The following is a 12,010-nucleotide window of genomic DNA, read 5'->3' as shown; positions in this document are numbered from 1 at the left end:
AATGTTATAATAGAATTTTTTCACTTGTTACAGACCACATATATATTATTCTAGTCCCTAATATTTCATTGTTTTAATATGCTCTTTATTTCCTGGCTTTTTTATTTTTATTGATGTTAATCACATAACTATGTTCAGATTTTTTCCTTTGGAATTATTTTTTAGGGTATGTTAAAGTAGATGTGATTACATCACACTGATAATAATTTATTATTTTGTATCAATGTTTTTGTGTAGGGCCTTACTTTTTGGGGATGGATGTATTTCCTAGTATACCTGAATTTATATAATTCCATACATTCATTAATCTAGTGTTGTTACTACTACTAGTATCAAATACAAAATATTTCAAAACACCGTGTGATAGTTTCTGTGTGTTTTCTCTAATAAAATTAAGGTATAATGGCATTTAACATTAGGAATCTTAAAGTTTATTACTGCCATGGGATAGTTAAGTTTCTCATGGAATGAAACATTTTGATATTTTTCATTGTAGAATTTATATTCATGTGTTTATGTAAATGCACTACTTTTATTTTTGTGAATTAGGAAATCCTAGAATAATTAAAATTGATATTAAGTTCTTGAATTATTAATTTTAAATTTGACCACAGTGATTCTCAAGTTCTTATGGTTATGTCAATTATATATACTATAAATATGCAAGTTCAGGAAACAGTTGCTTCTTTTATAATACTCTTTGCACTTACGAAGCAGTGAAAAAATAGAGCAAAGAATCTATGATAAACTGAAGTTAGAAATCCTTTTTTTTAAAGTTACATTTGAATAGGAATAATAAATTATAGATTCTTAGTTTATAGCTTAAAAATTTTACAGATTCCATTCAGTAGACACACAGTGTATATAAGAGGGAGCTTCAGGGCCAATCAGGAGCTAGCCATGCTCAGGATGCTTTGAAGGATACAAAATCATGGAACTGTGGATCTTTTCCTAGGGAAATTTTCTGGGGAGAGTTCAGGTTAATAAAGTCACTACTTAAAAGAGTGTCACTGGAAATATTTTTACTGAGTCTCTAGAAAAAGTTCACTTAATTGAATATTGAAGCACCATCAATTGAACTTCTCTCCTTTCTAAAAAAGCATGAACATTTGAAAAAATGTTTTCACAAATAACTTTATTTCCACATTTCTCATTCAGATCTGACTTGAATTAGATACTATCTTTAACATGTTGGACTTAAAAACTTACGTAACACTCTCCCCCATATGAACTTGTAGCTGCGCTGGTATTGGCCTTAGGTAGCCGGCCGGGTTCCCTTTTCTGTAGTCACACAGCCAGGTTCTCTAGGATCTACACTGAGGAAGAACTGGTCTGGGGTTTTCCAGTATTTCTTTCTTTAATTTTAAAGAGCTTGATGTTAAGTACATCAAGGAACTCTCAGTATGATTTATTTAATGTATTTTTGAATCTCTCACTTTTTCACCTTTGAAGTAATGATAGTTGAGGTTTTCCTGTAGAGCGTAGATTACATTTCCTGCAGAGATACCATGATTTGCCGAGTTCTTAACTAACCCTTTGTTTGAATCTTTGCCCTCTTTATGGCATGTGTACTGTATGCATTTTTTATTTTTGATAAAAATGGTGTATCTGTCCTATTTATTGTGTAGCTCACTGTGGTCTTAAGGCTGAGTGCCCTTTAGGCTGTTGGTGATCTTTAGTGAACACTTTGTAATGTATCAATACATGGGGTGGTATAATCTCTGATATTTTGATTTCTGGAAGCATTCATTGCCCCTTATATTTTATTCAAATCTGAGAAGAATGGCATGATATTAAGAAAATGAGTAAGGATTTTGGGGATCAAATAATTGTAGAAATTGAAGCTAACTTTTCTCCCAAATGCAAAAATATGCATCTGGCTGCTTCTCTTTGCCTTGTCAGTGGGCTTTGATTGAACCTCTTGGATATTCAAGTTGTGAAAAGTACAGCTCTCTTTTCCTCTCAGAGACTTTCTATAAAATACAGGGAAGGACAGAAGGGTCATGAAGTTTCTGTGTGTCACTAAGAGATACCTTCAACATGTACTTCTATTCTCATTCCAAATTTATGTCCTGTGAATTACTGTAAGCAAGTTATAGTGTGGCTATTTTTTCCTTCCATTTTTATTGAGAGATAATTGACACATAGCACTGCGTAAGTTTAAGGTGCACAGCATGATGATTTGACTTATGTGCATCATGAAATGATTACCACAGTAAATCTAGTGAACATCCATCATCACGTACAGATACAAGATAAAAGAAAAAAAAGTTTTTTTCCTTGTGATGAGAACTCTTAGGATTTACTCTCTTAATAATTTACATATAGAACATACAGCAGTGTTAATTATATTATCATGTTGTACATTATATCCTAATACTTATTTGTCTTTTTCTTTTTTTAGAGTTCCCTGTGCTATACAGCAGGTTTTCATTAGTTATCTATATTATACATATAGTAGTGTATATGGCACCTGAACAAATACTATGTAGGTGTAAATACTACGTAGGTGACTAGAACAGACACATGAATAGCTATCCCTCTGGCAGATGTTTTTAAAGACAAGAGACCACATACATATCTGTTTTGGTGCATCTGGTCATCATTAAAATTTACCTAGGGATAAAATGCTGGAAAAAAATATGGGTATAAAAGTATTAGTGAGATTTTTTTTTTCCTGTTTAAGCTTCACTTTGGAATGAACAATTTCATCATGTTGTTTAGTGAAATGTACCATTTCTTTGTATTTTTGTTATGAATTGGTTAAAAAAACATGAATTGAGAAAAAATTGAGTAATGTCATATGTTGGGGACTGGCATATGTCGATTATGCCAGTTTGTTTATTAATAGTGAATTGCCTTACAATTCAGTTTTTATAAAACATTAAGATAAAAATAGAGGGCTGGGCACCTATAGTTAGTGTGACTGAGTATCTTACCTTCATTAATATGTGGGACCTGCTGGCCCATGATTTTTACAAGGTAACAGGTAAGGACAGGGTTTCTTCCTTGAAGATTGTAAGTTTTAGATTTCTTTTTCCTTTTAGAAATGGTAGATGTATGGCATCTGTGTCTCTATTTCCCAGCCTTGTGCCAGCAGCAGACAAAACTCAACTGCTCACACCCTCTTTACTGATACTATCAGTGTGGATTTCAAAATTGTGCTTTGTACTGAATTTAAATTAGCTGCTACCAATCAGTTAGTGTTCACAGGAATAAGATCTTGTGTGCCATCCTTTCCTGAGTTGGCACTAAGCCATTTATTTAACAGCAAAGCCACAACCATAACACATCAATATAAGCAAAGTATATTTTTTAATGCTAGAGCTTATTTGCTATAAAGCCTTGAGAGTAGGATCTGTTGTACTTTCATTTTCCATAAACTTAGCATAGTGCTGGTCATGTATTTAGTAATCCACAATGCATGTTTAGAAATTTAGCACAATGTTTGCTATGTACTAAGTACTCAGAAAACATTTGGTAACTCCTGAGATTGAAGTACTAATAAGATTAAAAAAAAAATTCCCTCTGTAGTTATTCCTTTAGCAACCTGATTGAGGTTGCTGATAGAAATTAACCCGAGGAGAAGGGAACAGAATTTGAGTGCCTGTACTTTTCTGGATGCTGTGCTAGGAGTTTTCCATACATTAACTCATTTAATTTTACCAATTTGTGAGATATTATTTCAATTTTATAGATGAAGAGGAGATTCAGAGAAATAATTTGGTCAAGTCACACTGCATGTAAATACAGAATCATCATTTAAACTTGAGCCATCAAATTCTTTTCTATTTTTAAAATGAACATATGGTGCCTTTTCAATTTTTAAAGGTTGCACTATGTTCCACATTATGGATGTTTCCATGCTCCCTTCACTACACAAAATTCCCTTGGGCATGATTTTCTTTCAGGTTTCATTCTCCAGTGGGAAGAGAGATTCATGAGCGTCACTCTCTTCAAGAGACCGAAAGGGACACACAAACAGAGAAGGTGGTGAAGTCCTGAAAGTAGTCCTGGACAAGGGAAACTGTAGCGTGCAGAAAAGTTCCCAACAAAGAGGGGTACAAATGGCCCTGACAAGGGAAATACTTTGACGGAACAGATGCACCCAACCTTCTCCTTAAAGAAAATCACACGCCTGTCACAGAGAAATGCAACGTAGAATAAACCCTATTTGTGGACTGTAGCTCAACCTGTGATTCTTTCTTAGTAGATTTTAAAAGCATGAATCCACATTAATCCGATTTCTGTTCCTTACTGAATATTTCCACTCCATCACCTTGTAACATCTTCCTTTGAGAAGTAGCTTAGCCTTCTTTACAACAAACGCTCTTGAAAGTTTGAATCAACCATGATGCCCTAAAAACCTACTTTCCTAGACCAATTATTTCTTTTTCTGTGCAAAGGTGACTAGTTCAAGATGCGATGAGGTTTCTCTTTCCTTATGTAGTCGTGTCCCTTCTTCATTATGTAGACTCTCTTACTTAATTTTTTTTTTTTTGGCTGCGCTGCATGGCTTATGGGATCTTAATTTCCTAACCAGGGATTGAACCCTGGCCCTTGGCAGTGAGAGTGGAATCCTAACCACTGGACCACCGGGGAATTCCCTTAACATTTTTATTTTGAATGCAATGTGTTCATTTGAATATTAGGCTATTGGTTGCAAGAATTTTTCTGTAACCTCTAAAGCCTGTAAGATCCTGCAGTGTGTATAGAGGTTTAGAGTATGTACTTTGGAATAAGACTGGGAATCCCCAGTTCTACCATTTACTAGCTTTATAATCTCGGACAGGTTACTTGATGTCTTGGTGCCTCTGTTTCCTTGTCTCTAAACTTGAAATGTCAATGATACCCCCATCATAGGATTGTTACGAGGATTGATGAATTCATTATATAAGAAAAGCATTTCATACAGTGTCTAGCACATAGTAAGCACACAATAAGTGCTAGCTATTGTTGTTATTACTACAGATCTTTAAGGTGCATGACTGCTGTGTTTTACAATACCTTTCCCTTTTTATTTTTTTGTTTCTAGACCTGATTTGTTAATATAGTTGAGTATTTTCAGAAATTGTTGCTGATTATGTTTTTTTTCACGTGGAAAGACATGTATTTGGTTTACTAAGAATATTTTCTCCACATATAGAAATTATTGACTTACCACCTTTTTAAAATTAGAATGTTTCTTTAAAAAAAAAAAAAAACCCAAACTAATAAATCTCTGTACCACTTACCATGGTAAGGTGTTTTATCTCAAACAATAGGTCAGCAGTACCTTCTCCTCTAATAATGGGGGATTTGAGGCTTGTCAGATGAGTAAAAGTGAGAGCTCACTCGAGATGTCAGTTGCTGGTTTAAGGTAACTGGTGTACTTTTTAAAGTCTGTTGCAAGTAAAACCACTTCAGGGTAGGGCAGTGGCGAGAGCTACCGTTCTTTAGACTTCAGGTTCATCCTCTGTGGATTAAGCTTATTATCTCTGTGCTGCTATGGTTGCTATGTGAGTTTAATAAGATAGCATATGTGATGTCCATAGCATGGCGCTTAGCATGTCTAAGGCACTTAATATTCTGAGACTGTAACTAGAGAAAGATAGACTTTTATTTGAAAATATCTCATTATATTTTGTCATCTAATATTTAATCTGAATATAATGTTCTTCACAAGTTCTCCGGTAATAGCCAGAATTAAAACTGTGGTTCTCATGTGTTTTGATGTATATTCAGAATATGTAGGCAATTTGACAGGAAAAGAATTGTAGACTACATATAGGACTATAGTGGTAAAATCACCCTTTGTTAATCTAACAATAGTGAAAACAATACTTCTACCAATACTGCCTTGTATTTTATAGTACTTTATAACTTACAAAGGTTTTTATCTATCATCTCTCAGTAAATCATCTAGGTATGTATTGGAAGGTCAGATGTTAATAGATGAGTCCCGAGTCCCTAGGTTCTGAGAGGTGAAGTGTCTTGTCCAAGCTTTCGTGTGTAGTGACCAGAACGCAGCCCTTTTTCTTTTCGTACAGGACTCTTAGACTGTGCTTAGTGTGCTCAGGTGTAACTCTAGGTGTCATATGTCTCATCAATTAAGATTTCATCTGTGCCTAGGTCCTTAGTCCTTCTTAAATGGCACAGTTGAAGCCTTTCTCTCCCGACCACTCATCCTTTCTCGATTTTCCAAGGCTAACAAATTTCTTGTAGGAATACAACCCTGTAGAGTTTTTTACTTCTCAGACTTTTTCAGGTAAAATGGACAATCTAAAGATTAAGAGCGTTCTGTACAGAGGCTAGAGTGTTACTTTCACTGTCACCCCACCCTGGAAGAGAATCTTCCTAGCCCCCAGCTCCATGGTACCATCTCGCCTCACTACGCCTCCCACCATCCCAGTGCCTGCTGCAGTAAGCCACTATCCTGACTTTTAGCACAGTAGATTTTTTCCTGTTTTTGATCTTACCGTAAGTAGAATCATGCAGTGCTCTTTTGTGCATACGTGTCTTTCGCTCAGTTTTGTCTTCATGAGGTCTCTCAAAGCTGTCTGCATGTTGATGCTTGCAGGGGAATTTAGAGTTGGGTTGAGGCTCCCATTCCGCCCTTGCTAGCGAGGGAGGAGGTGGAAGGGCAGTGTTTCGTCTGTGGTGTTTGGCTAGACCAGAGCAGTTAGTTCTTGTCTTACTAGGTCGCCCTTTTTTGTCCTTTGGGTAAAGAGAGCAGGCTTTTCTTGGGGTTATTTTTGTTTGCGTCCATTGGTGTTCTTGGATTGCCAGTGTCTCTGGCTACCAGTCTGGGATGGGTGAGGCTGAAACAAAACTCAGGGCACTCACCACCACGGCACTCTTCATTTTGGGGTCGCCAGCCAGCCTTCCTTCTTCTTTCCACGTTTCAGAGCCTTCTTATGCTTGTCTTTCATATGACCAGAGTTTTTAGCTGTATTTGGTGGGGGATTAGGGAAAAGTGTATCTATTCCATCTTTCTGGAAGTGAACGTCTATTTTACTTTTGATATCTATTTTTATAAACTTTTACAATTGTTAGGAAAAATAGATGAAATCTTTTATGCATATATGGTCAGTTAACAATGACTGTGTTCACCAAAACAAGAACTTATAGCAGAAATGAATTTTAGGTAAAATATAATCCCATGTAATTCTTTTTACTTGAAGTACAAACTGAAGAATTTTAACCCTGTGTAAATTTAAATTCCTATGTTTATTGCAGAATCTTTTAGCTGAGAAAGTAGAACAGCTGATGGAATGGAGCTCCAGGCGCTCAATCTTCCGAATGAATGGTGACAAATTCCGAAAATTTATAAAGACACCACCTCGAAACTATTCTATGATTGTTATGTTCACTGCTCTTCAACCTCAGCGGCAGTGTTCTGTGTGCAGGTAATGTATTTATTTAAAAAATTAAAAACTATTATTGTATGATTATATGTTTGTTAGAGTTAAGATAAATGTATATAATAGAATTAAACACTTGTTCAATGTTGTAGTCAGCTATAATTATGTGCATTTAAATGTAAGCTCAAAGTCATTGTTTTCTAGGAAATGACTTTGATAGGCTCCTATTTTTATATTGTATAAAATATTTACTTGACCAATCCACATGTAATCATAAAACAGATTTTTTTATCTTTATGTCCTGTGTAAAGGTACATATGTTATAGAATTTGGTTCAAATATTGCCTTGTAGGTCACCTACATATATCTTAGGGGCAATGAAGTAGCCCCCTTAAACATACTCTCATTAAATAGTTTAATCAAGAGGACATACTCAAAGAAGTCTGTTTACTTTTCAGTACCCCTAATGATGAGAAATTTCTTCCTATGATATAGAAATTTCTTCCTATGATATGATTTGAAGAGAATGAAATATTTTTCAGTGGGAACATACCAAAGACAGTTTTGGACAAGTATAAATATATATACAACAGTGCTTATTTTAAATTAAACTTTTTAAGTTTGAGATAATTATAGCTTCACATGCAATTCTAGGAAATACAGAGAAATCCTATATACCTTTTACTCAGTGACCCCCCAATGCTAACATCTTGTAAAACTGTAGCACAGTTTCACAAACAGGATATTGGTATTGATACAGAACAGTTCCATCACAGTAAGAATCCCTCCTGTTGCCCTTTATAGCCACACCCACCCCATCTCCTCACCTCCTGAATTTATTCTCCATTTCTGTAATTTCATCATGTAAAGACTATTATGTAAGTGGAACCATATAGTATATGACCTTTTGGATTTGGCTTTTTTTTACTTATCATAACTCCTTCAAAATCCATCCAAGTTGTTGTATTTGTCAGTACTTCATTCTTTTTATTACTGAGTAATATCCTATGGTATGGATGTACTGCAGTTTGTTTAACCATCCATCTGTTAAAAGACACCTGGATTGTTTCCAGTTTTTGGCTATTACAAATACAACTGTTATGGACATTCTTGTACAGGCTTTGTGTGAACTTAAGTTTTCATTTCTCTGAGATAAATGGCCAGAGAGTCCGATGGCTAAAATTGCAATGGTAGTTGCATGTTTAGCTTTATCAGAAACTGCTAAAATGTTTTCCAGAGTGGCTGTATCATTTGACAGTCCCACCAGTGGTGTGTGAAGGACCTAGTTTTTCCATATCCTCACCAGCATCAGTGCTGTCATTGTTTTATTTTAGCCATTCCATGGGTATATAGTTTTAATTTGCGGTTTTATTTTGCATTTCCCTAGTGTAATGGTGTTGAACATCTTGTTGTTTGCTTTTTTGTCATCTGTGTTTCACCTCTTTAGTGAAATATCTTTCATGTCTTTTGCCTATTTCTAATTGAATTTTTTTTTACTGAATTTTGAGAGTTCTTTATATATTGTAGATACTAGTCCTTTGTCAGATATGTGGTTTTTAAATATTTTCTCCTAGTCTGTAGTTTGTGTTTTCATTCTCATAACAAGGTCTTTTGCAGATTTTAATTTAGTGAGTCCAATTTATCAGTTTCCCCTTTTACAGATCTTACTTTTGTTGTCAAATTGAACTCTTTGCCTAGCCTTAGATCACAAAGTTCTATTTTTTTCTCTTATGTGTTTTTCTGAAAGTTTTATAGTTTGATGTTTTACATGTTGATCTGATCTTTGGGAGAAAGGATTCAGTCTTTCATCACTAAGTATGATACTAGGTGTAAGAGTTTTGTAGATGTTCTCTATCGGGTTGAGAACTAGTTTACTGAGCGCTTTTGTCATGAATGGGTGTTGGATTTTGTCAGATTTTGGGGAGTCAGTTGTTACGCTTTTTCTTTTTTAGGTTGTTGATATGGTAGATTACATTGATGGATTTTCAATCGCTGAATCAGTTTTGCATTTTGGAATAAATCCCACTTGATTGTATTATATTCTTTTTATGTATTGCTGAATTCTATTTGCTAATATTTTGTTGAAGTATTTTATATCTAAATTCATGTCAGATATTGATCTATATTTTTCATTATTTTTACTGTCTTTGTCCAATTTTGGCATCACGCTAATACCTCATAAAATGTATTGGGAAATGTTCCCTCCTCAGTTATTTTCTGGAAGTGATTTGTGAAATCACACAGTTTTAGAAATTATGTTAATTCTTCTTTAAATGTTTGATAGAATTCTCCAGTGAAATCTTCTTGACCTGGAGATTTTAAATTACATACTCCATTTCCTCAGTTGTTAAGGACAATTCAGGTTTTCTGTTTCTTCTTGGCTGAACACTTTCTTTTCAAGAACAAACACTTGTACCTCCACATTCAGACTCTTCACATTGTATATTCATCTGTAGACTTTAGGTTTCTAAACCATTTTGAACTTTAGTGGAAACCAGAATTTTTAGTAACATGGGCCAATGAAAAAAATAAACCAGTTTCTCTCAGGCTAGCTTGCAGAAAGGTAATTTCAGTGTTCGGAAATCTTCATGAAAGATTTTTATCACAATCTAATAATGAGTGTATGTTGGGACATAGCTCAAAGTGGGTAGAAAAGATGAAAAGCAAAATATTTTGAAAAACACCATTTCAGATGATTCTGAGTTCCCCTCCTATCAATTTGAGGACCAGTACTTAAGTGGACATTAACATTTGTCAGAATTAGGTTAGCACTTAAGGACAGGGTATTTTATGTTTATCTAAGGGGTGCTGAAAAGCTCTCCTGAGGCAAAAATACCATCTTAGTTGGCATTTGGTATAACAGTTCAGATTCCACAAAAATATAAACTGTCCTCTGGCATCCTACAATACCTTATATATTTTAGGGAGATCATTTCTTTGCTTCTAAAAATTGAATATATTGATCTCCTGTATTCACCACTGTTATGAAGAAATCTATTTAATTGATTATTATATTTTTTTGCAACTGTAACCTAGAAGGACTTTATTATCCAAGTATTTATTTCACAGTTACATATAATTGTATATATTTTGATAACATAAACCACAGCATACTGTTAAATGGTATATCCTTTAATAGTTTACTTAATTCATTATGTTGTTAAATGGTTAAATATGGACCCTCAATTTTTTAATGATGCTTAGCTCAAAATAACCTTTATTTACTTGTTTATTACAGCCTATTTTGTAATAAACTTTTAAATTTTAGAGTAGTTTAGATTTACAAGAGAAAAAGATTGAAGTTATTAGAAAAAGTTAATTCATGGATCAAGATGATGGTGAAGTTGTTAGAGGAGAAAGGAAGAGCCATGAAGGTTTAGAGGCAAATAAAAAGTGTAGAGCAGATATGTGCTTCCCATACCTAGACATTCTGGTTTAATTGGGTTTTTTTGGGGGGGTCAACACTGACATTTTAAAAAACATGCTCTAGGTAATTCTAGTGTGCAGCCAGTATAGAGACAGGGAAGCTACGAAGCCGGTTCATGATTCACAGCTTTTTAAAATTTAATTTCGTTGAGGAACAATGGGAATGGATGAAGCCTTATTAGTTAATTGGATGACCATATAGCATTGACAAGGATCCTTTATGAAACTAGAATACTCAGATTTTTAATGAAGAATCTCTAGAGTTAAATGATTTCTTCCCCAGTACTCAGCAATTTGGGAGCAAGAACACCCTCCATAGGGATTAACCTGTTTGCTTTATTCTACAAAGTGGATTAATTGGCAGATATTCTGAGAATGCTAGTGAGAGTATATCTGAAATTTATAACTGTGGGTTAAAAGTTGGTTAGGGGGTCAAAGAAGCCAGGGGACAGCTGATAAACTAGGTGTGATACAATTAAGCTAGATTTTCACAAGAGTGAAGGGAGAGGTTTTGTGTGAAAGGAGGACGGGGTTGAAAATTAGGAAGTTGTAAAGGGTTGATTAAATAAATGAGTAAATTGCTGAAGTATAATGTAGATGATTGTGGATATAATAGGGAAGCTTTAGGAATGATAAGGCTGGGGTCACATCTAGATTATAAACATGTATGTCGAAATAACTCAGGATTTTAATGGAACTGGAGAGGAAAAATATTAAGTGAGCTGAAAGAGGGATGTCTTGGAGTTTATTGCATGAGGTTGATAGATTTACATTATAGAGTAATATAAATTTAAAAGGAGGATCTGTTAAATAATTGTGGTTGAAAAGTGGTCTGAGATCTACTGTCATTGAGCCAAGAGAGTACCGAATGTGACCCATACGAGCAGAGTGAATGAAACAGATCTCAAAGGGACAACCAAGATGAAAAGGTAAAGAGGAGTTTCAAGAAAAATTTTCAAGAAAAAGTATTCAAATTATATTCTGTATTATAAATTAAGTGCCTCAAAGGGAGTTGTAGATTCATTGAGAAAGGCACTCTATCATCAGCAGTCATTTTTGTTTAAGAACTTGAATTCTCCTGGGTCCTTCTGTGTCAGTGTAATTTGGGACCATTTCTATAATACTGCTATAATTTTTTTATAATTCTGTAGAATCATTGACATGTTCATAGGTATAAGTTTAAAAGATTAGTGCTTTCCTTTGTGAGACTTTTTCTGCTTTTTTCTTTGAGAAAAAGTGAA

At 34.5% G+C, this 12,010-nt stretch overlaps 1 protein-coding gene across 2 annotated transcripts in view; it reads left to right on the top strand.

Annotated features, from left to right (window-relative positions):
• Window positions 1-12,010, top strand: part of TUSC3 (tumor suppressor candidate 3) — a 185,050-nt gene that overhangs the window by 55,097 nt on the left and 117,943 nt on the right. For both annotated transcript variants that reach the window (XM_068532087.1, XM_068532086.1), the window contains exon 2: window positions 7,219-7,388. In XM_068532087.1, coding sequence (XP_068388188.1) covers window positions 7,219-7,388 — 170 coding nt within the window. The remainder of the gene's footprint in view (window positions 1-7,218; window positions 7,389-12,010) is intronic.

The sequence above is a fragment of the Eschrichtius robustus genome, chromosome 21, assembly GCF_028021215.1.
Source record: "Eschrichtius robustus isolate mEscRob2 chromosome 21, mEscRob2.pri, whole genome shotgun sequence".
Lineage (NCBI taxonomy): Eukaryota > Metazoa > Chordata > Mammalia > Artiodactyla > Eschrichtiidae > Eschrichtius > Eschrichtius robustus.
Note: the sequence above shows the minus strand (reverse complement) of the source record. Positions and strands in the feature narration are given on the sequence as shown.